General features: G+C 38.4%; 1 protein-coding gene across 1 annotated transcript in view; it reads right to left on the bottom strand.

The window, feature by feature from the left end:
• Nucleotides 1-18,689, bottom strand: part of tmeff2a (transmembrane protein with EGF-like and two follistatin-like domains 2a) — a 259,245-nt gene that overhangs the window by 155,016 nt on the left and 85,540 nt on the right. The window contains exon 3 of the mRNA XM_038282916.1: nt 3,451-3,580. Within this exon, the coding sequence (XP_038138844.1) occupies nt 3,451-3,580 (130 nt within the window). The remainder of the gene's footprint in view (nt 1-3,450; nt 3,581-18,689) is intronic.

Below are 18,689 nucleotides of genomic sequence, written 5' to 3'. Positions count from 1 at the left end.
CAGCATGCTTAGGGTCACCATTTGGGCTCCTGCACATCAATAAAAGGAATCGCAGAGAGTTTAGTTCATCAAAATAAGGTTTGTTTGTTTTTGTTCTCTCTGAGCTCAAACAAGAGATCATAATTGAAGAAAAACCATAGCAAAAAAAAAGGTAAAAAGGTTATATTACATAAAATCAGCTAACTGTAACAATAATTAGTGACTAAAAATCAACCATTCCAATGGTGCTTCTGTAAGGCTTTGTGCTCTTTAGCATCAAGCTCTCAATCATTTATTTTGTTGTGTGTGGAATGTTACAAGAGCCATAAGTAATAATGACAACCAAAGCCAATTTCACAAAAATAGAATTCAGAATAAAAGTGAATAGAAATTACAGCCGACACATTGATCCAAAGTAGTGCAACACTCTGCTTCTAGGTTGAAGGTAGAAAAATCTGACGTTACTACCATCCCAGGTGATAAATGAGAAAGGGTTTTGCTTAGTCTTACAGTAAATTTCCTATTTATTGCTCAATTAATCAAAAAACAACTAATATTATTACTCAATGTTGGGGAGGACAGAGTTTTGGAACAATAACAGAAATTCAGAGGCTTATATTGATCTACAAATTCTCTGACTACACCTTGAAATGGTGACTATAGCTCAGTGCCAGTCAGGGAGGGTCCAGAGGTCCAGGAATAGTAATAACTCGTTATGGAGATGATAAAATAAAAAGAGATGCATTCTCTACGCAGCCCTCCTGCTCTTCAAAACACAGCTAATGGAGTGCGCGACCTTTTCTAACTGATGACGCCCACGCAGCCGCTTCAACACCAAACTCCATCAGGAAACTCTAATCCCAATTATGGGTAAAAATTACACTAACTCTTTTCCTTTCCAGCGGGGGAAAGATGAACACCTCAGGTGATGCCCTCGATGAAACCGACTCATAAAAACACAATGAGTAAAAGCTGTTAGAGGAAAAAGGTTATGGGACAAATTAAGCGTTTCCTCCATTTTTTAAAGTCTCTATTGGTCAGCGAAAAAAACCCAGCCTCAAATCTGTTCTAAACGAAATAATACAGCGATACAGTTGATTCCTTCCCGCTTTCATCGCGGCCTCAAACCCAATGCAGGGGAGCAGAGCATCTCCCTGTTCAGCCAAACCAATGCTTCCCTCTAACGACCCCCTTTCAGAGGCAAAGATGGGTATCGGGTAATGCAGGCTAACATCCTGGACCTCAGTTATTTGTCAACCGCCCATTCCCATAGGAGGACCCTTTTGTCCGGTTCAATTTGCATGTTTTGCATCAACGCTATTTCTGACATTTTGAAAAGAAAAAACGTCCTGGATGGGAAGCGAAACGTCTTCAAACTTGCCAACAAGGTCCAGTGGATTTATTTTTTTACTTTTTTGGAATGTGCTAAATGAATGAAGATAAAAGCTATCTTCACCTGTGTATAAAAAAGTTTCAGTTTTAGGTGTTTGATTTGCATTAGCACCAAAAAAAATGCCTATCAATGGTTCAACAATACAATTGGCTGCTAAAGTTGAAAAAGGATCAGGATGGTTGTTAGAATGAATCCTATTCAGCGGCTTTCTTGGTCTAAAACCTTAAGAGAGACATTTTAAAGCATGTTGACAAAGCTATTCAATGTAATGCTTACATCATGCTTCGCGATCTTGCTTTTAAGCTTTTAACAGATCTCAAAAATGTCAAAGATGCTTGGATTTAACTACTGATTTATGCAGTTAAAATAAAGCAAACATCCTTGCATGCTGAAATTCAGCCCCCTGCATTTAAAGGCTTATAATTTCTGAGCCTGTTTGTCCTGATTTTTAACCAATTTCCAACGAAGCCTATGAATAAACAGGGTCAAAGTGAAGGTGGTTGTGAGTCCATTTCCACACCGTTGAAGGTTTCGAACGTCTTAAATGAGGAACATTAAAAAAAGAAAAAAATTCAGCTTTATTTTCCCATCAATGCTTAAATAATTGAGCTAAACAGCGTATTTCTGTTGCTGTTTAGTCCTGGATATTTTATTTTGCTCTTAAATGTCTTTATTTTCCTGGTTACATTCAGCAAAGTAGTAAAAGTTTAGTTCTGGTCAGAGGTTTTTGCAGACACCTCTGCTGATGCTTAAAGTTTTTATGTTATGACAATTTAGAACAATTGGATGTAAATTAATTGATAAATTTTTTTAAGAGTTTAAAACAACAGATCATAGCTGCATTTTAGTCCTGACACAAAATTATGACAACTTCAGGCATCAGTTCATCCAAATGATCAGTACAGATGCACAGGTGGAGGATAATCAATCTATGACTAATCAGAAGATGGATTGCTCTTGAACAGAGTGTAAAAGATGTGCCGATATCATTTTCTTCATTTTTTATAAACGGTTTAATCCAAAGTAAAGTGGCAGCCATGATATCTTGGCATCAAAATAACCTTGGATGCAGGAAATTGCTGCTGAGTTTATTCCTGTTTATATAATATATTTTTTTAATCTTTGTGAATGAAGTGTGCTACTTTGAGTATAGAGTTTGGTTAAATTTGGCAGATGAGGCTGACTAGATTTTTAAGAACAAAGGGAAATTGGTTTTCTATCAGTTTGAGAAAGCTGTCAGAGATAAAAAACAGTTCAAACTTATTTCACGCAAATTTTGATTAGGATCCATTGATTTCCCAGCATAAAGAAAAATAAAATTACATCTAAATAGCTGAAAGATGGGTGCATGTAGAATTTGGAACAACCATCTTAAACTCTACTTTTTAAAGCTCCATTGATAACCTGTGATCAGCACTGAAAAAGAAAATGTAAAAACAAAAAATGCAAGAATGTAATCATCTCAAAGGGCTAAGAAGAGAAAAAATGGGCTAGTATGAGTTAGAATTAGGTCCATGGGCTTATTTCAGTATGACAGAGAATCTTAGAAATTAGGATTATTTATCTCCCACTCTCGATTTAGTAATTTTCGTCTTGAAGTGTTGAGCAGAGCTCCTAGAAACAGCCATAAACGACCTTCTTACAGAAGATGTCGTCACATTATGCCTCGTAATCAAATAAACTACAGAGGAAAATGATTCCTCTGAAGATTTATTCCTGTTTTCTTTAAGCACAAACTTTAAGTAAACTGTATGATACCCCGTTGGTTTAATAACACCTGATTTTCTTCTATTAAATGGTAAAACTGAAGCTCTCTGAGGCCTCATTAGATTCTAAACACTTTAACATGTCGCCTGAATAGGAAACAAAGTTAAAACTTGATTCTTTTTTCATTATTTTGCAATTTGCTTCATATTTACACTTTATACATGCAGACGTAGCAGGGTCTTTACCTCCTATCCTCTAAGCATTCTTCCTAAACATGTTTGGTTTTGCTTTAGTTTGCGTCAGTGTGTTTTTATGACAGGTGTATATGGTTCTCTTAACACATGCATGTGTCATGATATAATTGCACATACCTGCAGGACAGTCTCCCTCTGACATAATGAGGACTTCAGACTGCAGCTTGCAGGCGTCTCTATGGAGGAAACACTCGTTCTGGTAGTTTTTGTTGTTAGAGCCGCACACTGGGGCATAGTCATTGTTGCACTGCAGAGAAAAGAGAAAAACCAGGATGAAAATAAGCAAAGAAAATCATGACCTCTGTATGGGGCCAAAATGGTAGCTTTAATATTTGCAAATGTGTGTGGAGAGTTGTGTGTCTGTATCTCGATTTGTGTGTGTGCAGTGGGATTTGAAAATGTGTAAATAAATCTGTAAATGTGTGAGGAGATTTGTGTGTCTGTACAACAATCTGCAAATGTGTAAAACTACTTGTGTGTAATCCGTTTTGCAAATGTGTAAAAAATCCACAAATCTGTATTCAGATCTGCAAATGTGTACTGAGATTTGCAAATGTGTAAAAAATCCACAAATCTGTATTCAGATCTGCAAATGTGTACTGAGACTTGCAAATGTGTAGATCAATCTGGAAGCACACACAGAGACACTTGTGTCTGAAGTATTTTCGCTTCAAGACCCAGAAATACAGACAAATCATTGGTTACAAGTCAAGCGGTTTTTCGGTTGGCTCTCTTTACACACGTGATTTTTGCTACTCTTCTGCCGCGTGAGATGCACAAATGCGTAGAAGGATTTGTATGTCTATTTTCGCGATTTGTAACCCCTTGCGCAGGCTCGCAGGCTCACATGCTGCCCTGACCGCAGGCTCACAGGCTCACAGCTCTCTCTCTGCTGCGACAGTTCAGCACAACTTGCTTCACATACAGCCACATACCACCAGTTAGCGGTATTGTACAGTACGTGACGTTACTGGGGTCCTAGGGGTTGTACCTGCTAAGTTGAGAGCAATGGAATCCCGTCAGCTTTCTGTAAGTATATTTCTTTAATTTTTTCTATAGTTTGCATTAGTAAAACTGTTTCTTCTTCTTCTGCTTCTGTTTTATGGCGGCTGGCAAGCAACTTTATGATGTGCATTACCACCATCTACTTCAGTGGAGTGTGGATCGGGATGCTATGTATTTTCCCACTGAAAAATAAAAATAAATATTAACAATATTTACATAAATAAACTTATATCCTTTCTACCAATTTCGTTTTTTCAAGATTGTTTATCAAATTACAAAAACAATCATAAGTAGATTTTTTTTCCCCCAAAATATCTTGTATATTTAAGTGTAATTTATTTTCTTGTAACCCTTCTCTCCATAGAATATTTATAACAAAACAACAAAACATGCTCCACCGTCTCCCCTTGATAACAAAAACCACAACTTCCTGTTCCCATTCTAAATAGGTTTCCATTTAACCCCGTGTTTCCGAAACTTAATCTAGATATAACCTCTTTTTTATTCCTTTCCGTTCTCCTCATTTCACCAATTTTCCTTTGAATACTATAAAGCCAACTTCCAGTTCTATGCTCTTCCCACAGCTTCTGCCATCTTTCCATAACCTTTTGTTTAATAATAGATAAAAAATTTTCCTTACTGAATGGTATCAATATCATCCTTGTCACGTCAACTCCCGCAGCGGAGGAAAAAAAAAAAGGTAGAGGCTGTCTGTGAGCCTGTCAGCCTGGGGTCAGGGCAGCATGTGAGCTTGCGAGCCTGCGCAAGGGGTTACAAATCGCGAAAATAGACATACAAATCCTTCTACGCATTTGTGCATCTCACACGGCAGAAGAGTAGCAAAAATCACGTGTGTAAAGAGAGCCAACTGAAAAACCGCTTGACTTGTAACCAATGATTTGTCTGTATTTCTGGGTCTTGAAGCGAAAATACTTCAGACACAAGTGTCTCTGTGTGTGCTTACAGATTGATCTACACATTTGCAAGTCTCAGTACACATTTGCAGATCTGAATACAGATTTGTGGATTTTTTACACATTTGCAAATCTCAGTACACATTTGCAGATCTGAATACAGATTTGTGGATTTTTTACACATTTGCAAAATGGATTACACACAAGTAGTTTTACACATTTGCAGATTGTTGTACAGACACACAAATCTCCTCACACATTTACAGATTTATTTACACATTTTCAAATCCCACTGCACAAACACAAATCGAGATACAGACACACAACTCTCCACACACATTTGCAAATATTAAAGCTACCATTTTGGCCCCATACCTCTGCAACATTACATCCAATTACGGTACGAGGAAGTGTTTTTCACACCTGGAGAGTTACAGTACTGGTGCATTCAGTTGGTGAAAAATACCACTGAAACCAGTTTAGCTAAACAGTGCAGAGAAGATATATAAGCCAGCAGAAATGTTTGGTCAATGTTAGCGTTTTTAAATTTTTTTATGTCTTGTCTTGTCTCGGTATCAGACGATTGGAGGGAATTTTGTTCCATTATTGCTGCAAGCGGATAAAAAAATGTAAAAATGGAATATAACAAAAATGAAATCCAGAAATTAAAAGCTAAAACTATAATTATTTTTCATATATTGTTGTTTTTTCCCCCCACTTTTTTAGATCTTATATTGAAATAAAAATGTTTAAAACTCCCCTTTTTCAAATTTACATGCATTTACAACATCACATTCTCCTCATCCCATCCTGACCAAATGAAATAAGTCTGTACTCTTAAGCTCATCTCCAAAATGTAAGAGAATTTGATCTTTAAAAAGCATTTTAAAATGAATGCAATGAACAAAACTCAATCTGAAAAAGAGAAATTTGAAAAACGCTAATTGAAAAATTTAATTCTGAAAAGAAAAAAAATGTGAAAAAGGTAAAAATAAATATCTGAGAAAACAGCAATGTTAATGTAATTTGTAGATTTATCTTTTTCTCTCTTTTTTTGAGTTTTTACGACATTAGTGGCTTGTTTTTTTTTTGGACAGTAGGCTGACAGACCACTGCGCCACCAAAGCACTCCCAGATTTATCTTTTTCAAATGTCCATTTACAAACATGTTGTTTGCTTGTAACAATAACGGAACAAAATTCACTCCATATAAGTGCATGGATTTGCCGATTTAGTTCTTGCCATGCAATGTATGCATTTCATGCTCACATGAAGAACATTGCCTTTCTTTCCATTTGACATCCATTATAAATCAATAGTTCCTTTTATTATTTAGGCTAGTAAAACATCTATAATCATGGCTTGATTTTTCAACATGTAAATAAAGGAATTAAAAGCAATATCAGCCCCCACTGGGGGTCCAGAGCCCTACTTTGGGAACCGTTTTACTTTATCTGTTGCTAAAGATTTAAAAAAAATCCCATTTTGTGTGAATAAACCACTATCAAAATGTAAAAAATGTTCGAATCCAAAGGTCAAACAAGTCAAACTGAAAATTGTTTCCATTCCTGTAGAATGTACAATAAGCCCAAACACAGCTGAGCTTGGCCAGAGCACAGAGACGTTAGATAAGAAGACTCTTTATGAAAATTCATATGATCTGCATCTCTGTTAATAACTCTGCCACATAATTTTTCTGTATAGAAAGAATTGAAATCTGTTTTATCTTTTTATTCTTTTCTATAAAATATCTTAATCCAAATAGTGAATTGAAAGTGAGAAAAAATAAATAAACAGCCATAGTTGAAGTAAAGACTTTGAGGAAAGCTAGAGAACTATTGATCTACACCTTTTTACACGGATAAAAGTCCAGCTGCTTAGAGGTAAAAGGAAAGAAATGAGGAATGACTCGACAGTTTTGAAGTTATCTCTGTGAAAGCTCCATTAGATGAAGAACTCCAGGTGATGACCTCCTGCAGCTGTTTACCTGCATAATGTTTTTTAAAGCTTACCCTGTGATTTCTACAGGTAACCGAGTCTATACAGCAGTAAACTTTTGATGCAAGTTAAGAAACTATTATCAACTTTAAGATGCCGAGTCCTGGCATTTATGAGAAACCATAAGATTCGTGCTGTGAAGTCTTTAAACAACACTTTTGTGTTTTAAACAGGAAAAAATGGCAACTTGTTATGCTTTCATCTCCTTCTTAACTTGGAGAGGATAGTTATAGTTCACTTCACTGAGTTCTGCAGAAAAATAGCTTTACCTCCTGCTGATCTCCTCGTGTTGCTCCAATGGAGCAGTGGGAGGTTAAGTGACTTGCTCAAGGGCACTCAGGAAAATGGCTGTTAAGGTACAGAGCAACATTACTCATTCATATCCCCACACGGTTTGTTGGCTACAGAGCACGTCTGGATTTTTCAGATGACTGATGGCACTCCAGGACTGAGTCTCAGTGTTCCTTTTTGGGGAACCGAGGAGGGCTATTCATTTGATTTCATATTGATTTTCTGCTGCTACACTGCTGGAATAACAAACGTGATTATTCACTGGAAAAATATTCCCCACCGTTCCCCATGAAGAGGCCGCGGCTATCTTAGGCGACAGAGGAACTGCTGCGTATTACCTGATTACATTAAACAGTGAGGAAAATTTGGTGGTGAGTGAAAAAGTCTTTCCTGCTGTGTGAAATGACACAAACTGAAGAATTTATCTCAGGAGAATAAAGCAGAACTAAAGGATTAAACAGGCTTTACTGTGAACCTGAGATCTTTCCTCATACATGTCCCGGCAGGGATGCAAATTGAAAGTTTCCATCATTTTTATTTTTAAAAAGAAAAGCTTTGATATAGCTTTAATTCATGAAGCCCTTAAATACCAAAAACCTAAACAATACTAAGATCCCTCCTCGTGGTCAACTCTGAATTATTGCTAGAATCTTTTTTTTTGGTATATTTGTTCAAACCAATATCTTATTGTGACTGTGGTCAGGCTTCAGTCTGAACATTTCAGTGAACAACATTTGTAGAAGGAGAATGTAAATGTCACACACCAGCCTGCTCTTTACAGAAGTAAGAATGGATGCCGGCAACTTTATTTCATTAAATTATTAAGCATCAATATTATGACCAAAGGTATGAATACAATCAGACACTCCGTCCATTAATCTCTTCTTCCTGAGCTATCTCTATAGTTATGCTGCTATAGGTTTAGACTGCTGGAGGACATAGGGACCCCCATTTCATCATTCTGCTTCATTCTCTCTCTATTCTCCTATTCTGCAGAATCTGTTAGTTCAATCTCTAACGTTCTGCTCTCTCTGCTTTTCCTCAGAGTAGCTTTGCCTCGTCTGTTCCTGTTTGGCTGTGACTCCATCCTGGAGAGAAACATCAGCTCTGCTGCTTCCATCAACACCCTTGTTTATAGATGCTGGAGATCGGCCTGTTTTCCAGTGTGGTCCTGTTTCTCTGACCATGACTGGCTGGATGTGCTCTCTTCGTCCTCTGGCATGGGAGCTGGCTCGGAGCTCCCCTGCCTGGCTGTGTGTTTCCTGCCTTTTGTGTCTCTGCTTCTGTCTCCTTGAACCCCAGTGGGCCTCAGCAGATGGCCGCTCCCACTGAGCCTGGTTCTGCTGGAGGATTCTTCCTGTTAAAAGGGAGTTTTTCCTCTCCACTGTCGCTACAAGCATGCTTAGTGTGAGGGATTGTATTTGAGTCAATGCAATCAACTGGTTTTCCTTATATAGAAAACTTTGTATCAATTTGACTGAATGTAAACTGAAAGTAAAGTGCCTTGAGATGACTTGTGTTGTGAATTTGGTGCTATATAAATACTGAATTGAATTGAATAAAGGTACGGGAAAAAACAGCTCTTTACCATAGCCTTTTGTGAAGTAGTGAGTGCTTCTGCTGTATAGAAGTCTCTCAGAATGAGTAGCCATTGCAAAGATGTACATGGTTAAGAAATGTGAGCTGACTGTTATGCCTTTCAGACTGGATGTAGTTTGTGCTGCACTTCTTGAAGGGATTAGCTGATTGCGCCTCTCTGCATTGGCTGATTGGCTCTGGGTGGCCAGATGGGCAGCTGTTTGATTGTTGTCAGAAGTAAAGTGCTAGCCTTGCTAGTTAGAAGAAAAATAGCAGCAATAAAGAAACAGTATGTGCACAAACCGTTTCTCCCCCCAAGTTTTTTATTGTCATTACGCTGTCACAAGTACAGAGTAACGAAATTAACTCTTTGCATTTAACCCATTCCCTAGGGGAGCAGTTGGCTGCCATTGTGCGGGGCCGGCGGAGCAATGTGGGGTTAAGGTTCTTTGCTCCGGGACACAGAGTGGAAGTCCGTGGGGGCGGGGCTTGAAGTAGAACCTCTGCATTCCAAGTGTGATGCCCTAACCACTAGTCTGGCAATCCCATCTAGTCTCCTAGGTCCAGAGTTTGGAGTTTGGGCTTATGAATAAGATCTGTTGCCTAGTTACTGCAGTCGCAAACTTGGGATCATATAATACTATAAGAATTCAGACAAACCAAATTTCTTCAATTTGCTTTCTGTTTTTTCTTGCTTGTGGCTGAATGCTTTGGTTTCTAACGGTCCTGCATGTATTTAACCAGACTGGCAGAACGGATCAGAAATTGGTGCAGTTGCTGTGAAAAACCTCTCTTGTGCAGCAAAAGTCATTGAAATAAATGGGTTTTAGAATGTAGTGAGGGCGATGACACTGATCTTAAAGTCCTATAAGACTGCTATCGGATACATAAGGTCACGGATTTTGTTCCAATTGTGAAAGTAGCACAATTCAGATTTTAGTGAGGTTATTGCAAGTGGGCAATTCAGACTGTAATTTAAATCGTGGATATGGGTCGGAAACGGGGGAAAAAGAATCAGATATATCAGTTTTGGCTTCTGTATGAACTTGGTCTCATACAGACTGCTTAGCCAAATTTAAACCAACACTTTATTTCTAAATAAATGTTAAATAAACCATATATTTCTCTACTATCCAATAAAACAATAATAAAGCAAAGCATCATAAAGCTTCAGTTGAGAGCAGGAGTTTGTAAAACAATCATAACATCAAATCTATTTAGCATTTTTGCCTTTCAAGAATATGCATGAAATGAACTGATCATCAGAACATGCAAAATATTGGGGGCAATATGCAATCGTTTTTGCAACCTCCATTGCAATTGAACAAACCCCATGAGAAGCGGGTGGTGTTTCTGCATGCCTATTAACTATAGCACATTTTAAATAAAAAGTTTCTGGGACACTTCATTTTTTTTTTTCTTTTTGTAAATCTGTTATCGTATCAAAAGTTGTTTTGTTTGTTAAAGGTATATTTACTGTGCAATACGCTTTGCTATTTGCCATATAGTGTATGTAAACTGTAGAGATACAAAACATAAACCGAATGTTATCTGTACTTGCCAGTATTAGCTTTAACACTAAATGACCGAAAGAGGTAATTCCATCACTATATCTTGCCGATATTATGCTACGTTCACAGCGGACGCAGCAAGAGCAGCAAAATCGCGTCTCCTGCTTCATTTTTGCTGCTTGTACCAGTTTAGTTCTGACTTTGCTGCTCTGGCTGCGCGGTGGAAAAGTGTGTCTGACGTGCGTTGGGCGGAGCTTCACTATCCTTTCTCTGCCTTGCAGCTATATTTGCTGTGATCAGTGGGAATAAAGTAGTTTTAATATGTTTATAAGTGAGAAAATCCACCTGAAAACGTAATCAGTGCAGTCAGTTCATCCAGATTACCATCCGGCATTCCAATACTATTTCTGTCGGAGCCGCTCAGACCCCCACATACCAGCGGTGCGCCGACAGTAGGGATCCCTTCAAGAGCAGCCTCTGGCCCGGTGGCCTCCACGCGGCTTACCGCGGCGGCTGGTAGGTGTTTTTCATCTAAATAATCTAAACTGCAGGCACCAGGATAATAAAAGAAAACATATTCTGCAAGCAGATTTCTGCATTTTAAGTTCATTTATGCGTCAATAAACTGTTTCAGAGGAGTGATCGCAGCGCTCTGTGTCATCAGCGATGTGTCTGTTTCTCTGCCACCTCCCAGATCAGCTTCTCTGATTGGTTGATGCAGCGCATCAAGCAGCAAAAGTTAAATTTTTCCATCTCAAGCAGCAGCGCGTTTGCGGCGCCTCACTGCTTCAGCTGCTCAGACGCGCTGCAGGACCTTTTGCTGCGCCTTAACACGCGTCAATCATTGACTTTGCATGTAAACTCGCTGCTTCTGCTGCGTCCGGTGTGAATGTAGCATTACAGGTGCTGCTTTTTTGTCTGCAGCAACAGCAGGTAATGTGCATCCAACTCATGCAAGAGTTTGTTACAGCAGAAAAGCAGAAATTATCATTTAACTTTCAGAAGCAAATAGTTAAAATACTATTTGGAATTACTGCACAGGACAGGAGGGAGAAAACTGGGAAGGTATTGGTTATCAGGCAGTCAAGATTTAAAATACTGGCATATTGGTAGGGAGCAATGAACATATTGATATGGTCTAAAAATGGAATCTCTGATTTTTTCCCTACAAATCCAATTAATCGTTATATTTGTTTTTTTTTCTGTTAGTTTTTTTTTCTTACTTCAATTTCATAATAAAAATAACAAATGAAATATATGACTTCCAAAAACTAGCTGTTATTTCAATTAAACCCTCTAGTAGGTGACTTTTATTTAAAGGACAACGAAATTCAAGCTGTGAAACAAACTTGTAAAATAATCATTTACAAAAAAATAAATGTTTCTAACTAGTGGTACTACACAGATAGCCAGTTTATAAGTAATGAGAATATATCCAAGAACAAAAAGTGATGAACTGGTTTCACACTGAGACATGGAAGCCCAAGGAGTATTTCTGTGGGGAAAAAAATCTAGATTTTCCAAACAGGCAATCTCCATAAAAGAATAAATAAATCAACTGATCAACAAAACCGATTAGTTGCCCAGATCTAGAGCAAAAATCCCATTGCCGTGCCTGACCAGTAAATGCTAATCCTAAATGCACATCATGACTACTTTCTAATAAAGTTCCATCCACTCTAGCAAAGACCTTAAAAGAGATGGATCAGTAGAAACAAAGAACAACCATCGAGCAAAGAAGGAGACATTATTTTGGAACACATTGTTAGCTTTTGCTACAAACACAGCAAAGGTTTGATAATCAGAAGAAATAAAATACTTGTGGCATCATTTGAAAAAACTTAATAGAGAAAAATCAGAAGATCAGGTTTCAATAAGCAGAGATAGAAGAATATAAAGACAGTAAAGTAGAGAGAATAAGAGATCATTCTATGGCTCCTCATCAAAGGGACTGCAGAAATGATCAGGAGTGAAGAAGACGGGTGACACCAGGCTAACAGGAAGAAACAGATCCATATAAAGAGAGAGATGTGCTGAGGGCTAGGAAAAGTGTAAGTAGATAGAGAGGTGAGCAGAAGACATACGGAAAGAAAGAGTGATAGGCCAAAGCTTTAGCTCAACAAAACCTGGCAAAGTATGAAAAAGAGCTGCAGCGCCTGAAGAAACAAAGGGACTTGAAATAAAAAAGAAATAAGGACATTGTCTGAAATAAAGAGAAGGACAAAGAACCCTCTTAAAGGAGAGATGGGAAATATGGCAACGACACAAAGGTGCTTGGAAAAACTTTCTGCAGGGCTTATGTTTTTTTTCTGTTCTCCTTGGATGCCATCTCCTCTCATCCTGCCCCCCCCCCCCCCCCCCCCCTCCTCTTTCCTCGGCCGTCCCTAACCTGGGGACTCAGTCTTCTGCCAGGCATGATGCAACAGAAGGCAAAGCTGCCCAGCAGAACCCTGTGGGTGTCTTTTAAGAGGGCCTTCATTTCCGTGAAAACTCTCTGGAGCCCTCACTTGATCTCCCTCAGAATCTGGCTTTCACCCGAGGGTAGAGCAGAGGAGTGATGACAGGGCTGCAGATCTCAAACCTCTTTCTTCCATAAGATGCGGGAAGAAAGCTGCAGATGTGAGATCCATGGTAAAGCACAAAGTTCTAATATGATAGAGTCTTTATGAAGTCAAAAATACAAAAGCTTAATCTCCAGATATTCTCCATTAAATGCCATAACCACTTCCATTTGATGGCAGCAATTAGACGGAGCTGCTATTACAGACTTCAAACTTCTTCCCTAGACCGTGACAGCGTTGTTTTAGCCGTTGTCAGGTTGCTGTAGTTTTGATCCTGTCTCTGCTTGATAACCAGCAGCGTGTGATGTCGACAGTCAGTGAAATATCAGCTTTGTCAGCTGCTGCACTTTACTGCAAGTCAGCCAAGATGACTGTCAAGCCTAACAAAAATGAAAAAAGACAGAGGTGCCAAGACAATCCGAGAGGTGCTTTAAGATGTATGAGAGGGAGGGATTGTGTAGGAAGTGCTGAAATGAGGAGGTGATAATAAGAAGTGGTGAATGAGACAGAAGGTGAAACAATTTGATACTCCGCAACACTCTGCAGACAGAGAAGATGAGGTTGGTGGCCAGGACCATATGGTTCGGCCGTATGTCCCCACTGGCTGAGGCTTTGCTAAAGTCCAGGACTTTCCAGGAATATCTAACCTGAGCAGGACATAAAAGAAACAAAAAAAATGAATAAAAATAACAAAAGTTATGTGACTTTGCATGATTGTAAAACAACAAAAACAACAAAAAATAATAATAATCCAGAGCAGGTAAAACAGCTGTGCAGACAAAACCAAATTCGGTGAGAAAACTATTTCCAAAGAGACTATGACTAAAGAATGCACATTATGCAGATTACATTGTTTGAATAAGAGGATGTATGTATGTCTGTGTCCATTTGAACCTTTATGCATGAACAATGAATACAATGAGGCACCCAATATGTCAAAAGCATGATGGATGCTCCATCTCTGCAATCGTTTGATTTTTATGCACCTGCAGATTATCTCCTATTGGTGTGTAGACCTGTATCTGTGCGCTCATGTCAACTTTTTTCACTTTGAGGGTGGAACTATCCTGAGAAAGTCAAACAGCCTATTATGGACAACTTTTCAGGTGTAATGCCTCAAGCTATTATATTAATTTTGGACAATAAGGAACACTGTCTAGGCTGGATTTCTTTGAACATTGGTGAAAGAAGCTTGCAGTTTTTCTCTGGTAGCAGAGATAAAATTAGTGTTTAAGGGTGTGTGTGTCTAATTCTGACTTAATAATTTGATCTTATTCATCGTCTGATTCCTGTAAACCATATAAAAGAAAAACACAGCTGTTAGTAGCTAAACACTGCTTTATATAGTTAAAGAAATTGTTACTTAGAGATGCTTCTTTTAGGAAACAAAATGTAGGATTTTTATACTTCTGGTCAAGATTTGATGCAATATTGATTCCACTAAATATTGGTTTTAATTTTTCGATACAGGTTTTGTATAATTACAAAAAGAAAGAACTTTCTGGAGTACCTGTTGATCTACACTGCTGAAAAAAATTAAAGGGAACACTCAAATAATACATTAATGGTTTGAATGAATGAATGAAATACTCTGAATACATTTTTCTGTAAAAAGCTGAATGACCAGTATTAACTCAATAGAATGGAGTCCAACACAAGATTAGAGTGGAAAAAACACACTACAGGTTGATCCAACTTTGATATAATGATGTACAGTATTGTGTGTGGCCCCGCCCAGGTCTGGGGGGAGGACTAAAGCATCTACCAACCCTTTGACATTGTGATAAAACGTAATGTTGGTGGATGGATGGAGACATGATGTCCCAGATGTGCTCAATCAGATTCAGGTCAAGGGAACAGGTGGGCCAGTCCATAACTTCAATGTCTTTATCTTGCAGGAACTGCTGACACTCGTCGGTCACAAGCACTGGCAATGCCTGCTAACATCGTCCTGCATTAGGAGGAACACAGAGCCAGCTGCACCAGCATTTGGTCTTACAAAGGGTAAGAGGATCTCATCTTGTTACCTAATGGCAATCATGCTACCACCGGCGAGCTCATGGAGGTCTATGCAGCCTTTCAAAGAAATGCCACTCCACACCATTACTGACCCACTGCCAAACTGGTCATGCTGGAGGATGTTACAGGTAGCAGATTGCTCTCCAAGATGTCTCCAGACTCTGTTACGTCTGTCACATGTGCTCAATGTAAACCTGCTTTCATTCGTGAAGAGCAAAGTGTGCTTGTGGCGGGCGAATTTGCGAATCCTGGTGTTCTCTGGCAAATGTCAAGCGTCCTGCATTGTGTCAGTGTATTCTCATTATGAGTTTGTATGAAATCGTACAAAAAGTTATGCACCGTAATTTCGAACGTTTTGGACGTTTTTTTCGTCGTATGCGCATGCGCATCTTACGCACCATTTAATAACTTCGAATTTAACATACAATTAACCCTAACCCTGACCCTAACCCTAACCCTAAGGTATAAAACAGCAAGCAGCGTAGTTAGAGACATGAAGAAGTAATTATTGCACTGTTTTTCCCATTTTTACGTCCGTCCGCGGATCTGCTTTTTTTGTCTGTCTGCCTGCGCATGCGCACTGATCTGTTTTTTTTTTTTGAGGAAAAACGTCCAAAATGTACGAAATAGTGTGCATAAGTTTTCATACGATTTCAAACTAACTGATAATGAGAATATGTTGACTGTGTTGGGCTGTGAGCACAACCCCCATCTGTGCATTTCGGGCCCTCATACCATCCTCATGGAGTCTGTTTCTAATCATTTATGGAGACACTTGCACATTTGTGGCCTGCTGGAGGTAATTTTGCAGGGCTCTGGGAGTGGTCCTCCTGTTCCTCCTTGCACAAAGGTGGAGGTAGCAGTCCTGCTGCTTGGTTGTTGTCATCGTACAGCCTCCCCCAAGTCTTCTGGTGGATTGGCCTGCCTCCTGGTAGCACCTTAAGCTTCTGGACATTGCGCTGAATTACACAGCAAGCCTTCTTGCCACAGCTCTCATTGATGGGCCATCCTGTGTGAGCTGCACTACCTGAGCCACTTATGTCGGTTGTAGTGTCACTCTCATGCTATTATGAGTGTATAAGCATCACCAACTTTCAAAAATGACTCAAACATCAGCCAGAAAGCATAGGTATTGAAAAACAGTCTGTGGATCTCACCTGCACAAACATTCCTTTGAGTTTTTCTTGATAATTGACATAATTTACAATAATTTACATCTGTTGCCTATTCCATTTGCATAACAGCATGTTAAACTGATTGTCAACCAGTGTTAATTCCTACAGTAAGTGGGTGGTTTGATTTCACAGAAGTTTGATTTGATTGAAGTTATACTGAGTTGTTTACATGTTCTTGAAATTTATTTGAGCTGTGTATTTTACATATTGGTTGATTCTTGTCTACATAAACAGCAGATGTATACCAGAGCATAGATTAGTGTTTTTGAGCAATTAAATATCAATATAAAAGTAAAAACATTAACTACAAAGTGAATCCATTTGAAATGTTCTCTTTTCCTTAGAGAAGAGATGATAATCCAAATGATTTTTGAGCAAAATTACACCAGAAAATTTGACACTACCATAGTAATACAGGTGGTGAATGTATACCCTGGGCTAGAAAGGGACGGAAAGATTACTAAATAGTTCCTAAAAGACTGGTCAACTTTCAATTGTTGAGTTGATATTTTATTAAAAAATATAGGCATACAAATATGTACACACACCCATACAGTAGTTATAGTTCTAATGTGATTTTTCTTCACCTCATGTCAATAACATAGTGAGCGACAACGGTACATACAGACACGTTTAATGTTATTGTTTACCTCCGGAAGTTGTGCGCTTGTGCAAAAAGCTAGAGGTAAAAAAAAAAAAGATTCTTTTACTAGCTGAAAACAGTTGCGCTTCCGCAGGACGAAACTTCTGTTAACAATAAGAGGTAATGCTTTCTTTTACAGTACATCCATTACCATGTAATAACATGGTAATAACATAGCAAATTACATTAAACTTTATGGAGAATTTTGTTATCTGATGTGCTTCAAATTTTAGGCAGACAAGGTAAAGTCAGACTTCTTTGGATTTCAAACTGTTATTACCAGGTAACTCATATTCATTTTGCAGACAGCAATAAATAAATGTGTCATTATATGGTAAAATGCAGTTTATTATTTGGTATGTAACAGAAAACCAAACCTAGAAGACGGCAAGCCAACCTTCTCAACTTAACTCTTATTTATATGTAACTTTAGTTCACTTTTATAATGCTTTATTTACTTGATCATAACTTCCAATTTACTTTGTAAGCCAAAGGTAGGTGGTGCCCAAAAAATGGAAACTTTTATGTGCTAACCTGATGGTAATCATCCATCAAAAGTCTCCATTGTTACATAGTCATATACAATTGCAATAACATGCAGGTTAATCTTGGGGTAATTACCCAAACAACATTTTTCTTGTTTCCAAGTACTATAGTGTGACTTCCTGTGTTACTACTATGTTATTACATAGTTATTGGTGTACTATAAAAGAAAGTGTTACCCCATAAGAAACCAGTTCAAGTCAGTATTAGTAATTTTCATAATTTTTCTGCAAAGGAACACAAAACATACACAACATTTAACTGTATTTAGCATAAAGCTTCCAGTCCTGTTTCAAATAGTTGATGGTCTGTGGTTTGACAGTCCTGAAAATTGCCCCCCTGTTCAGTATGGAGATATTTACAATTATCTCATTAAAACACCAGAACTTTATACAACAGAGGCAATGAAGGTTCTGAGTCAGAAATGTTTGAAAGAGTTGCTGTGCATTTTTATGCAGTTGTTTTTTTCAATGTTTTGTGCTACCTAGCAACAAAACTGGACTTAGTGTTTAATGTTGTGTGTAGCATCAGTGATTTACATGTAATGTTCAGTGGATGAATACAGTGTCCAGCTGCAGCCACAGCATTGTGCATCTTGTCATAGGTGCTACAGAGGCTTTCTGTATTTCCTTGGCCAAGCTGACAAAGAAAAGAGAAGGAGTGTCGACCATGGCGGCACAAAACACCAGCTTGTATATGAGGTTGAAGTCGTTCTGGTGTCGGTCCACTCCCAGTTTCTCCGGGTCATCGTTCATCTTTCTTTAGTATGGCAAGAATCAAAAAGCCACTGGGCAGAACAATTCAGCAGGTTTTGTGATTTCATATTGGATTGTTGAAAACTTAATTGCAATTATTTGATGAATCAATATTTTTGCCCAATTCTAAAAGTAAAACAGCACAGATAAAAACTGATGGGCACTGGAATGCCTTACACTCACTTGATGGATTTTGATGCCACCACACTGAAGTCATATCGTGCATCACATCTTAACTGGATTATTATCTGTATGTGCCTCACTTGGTTTTAAACTGGCTCGGTCAAAGATTGTATGCTGTTTTTCAAGAAAAGGGGAATTGAGATTAGCGACTGTGGTAACATTGAATGAATTATTCATAAG

This window comes from Cyprinodon tularosa, unplaced genomic scaffold (assembly GCF_016077235.1).
Source record: "Cyprinodon tularosa strain WSP-4 unplaced genomic scaffold, ASM1607723v1 ctg189, whole genome shotgun sequence".
In the NCBI taxonomy this organism is placed as follows: Eukaryota; Metazoa; Chordata; class Actinopteri; order Cyprinodontiformes; family Cyprinodontidae; genus Cyprinodon; species Cyprinodon tularosa.
The sequence above is the reverse complement of the archived record's forward strand: the minus strand, read 5'-3'. Positions and strand labels throughout refer to the sequence as shown.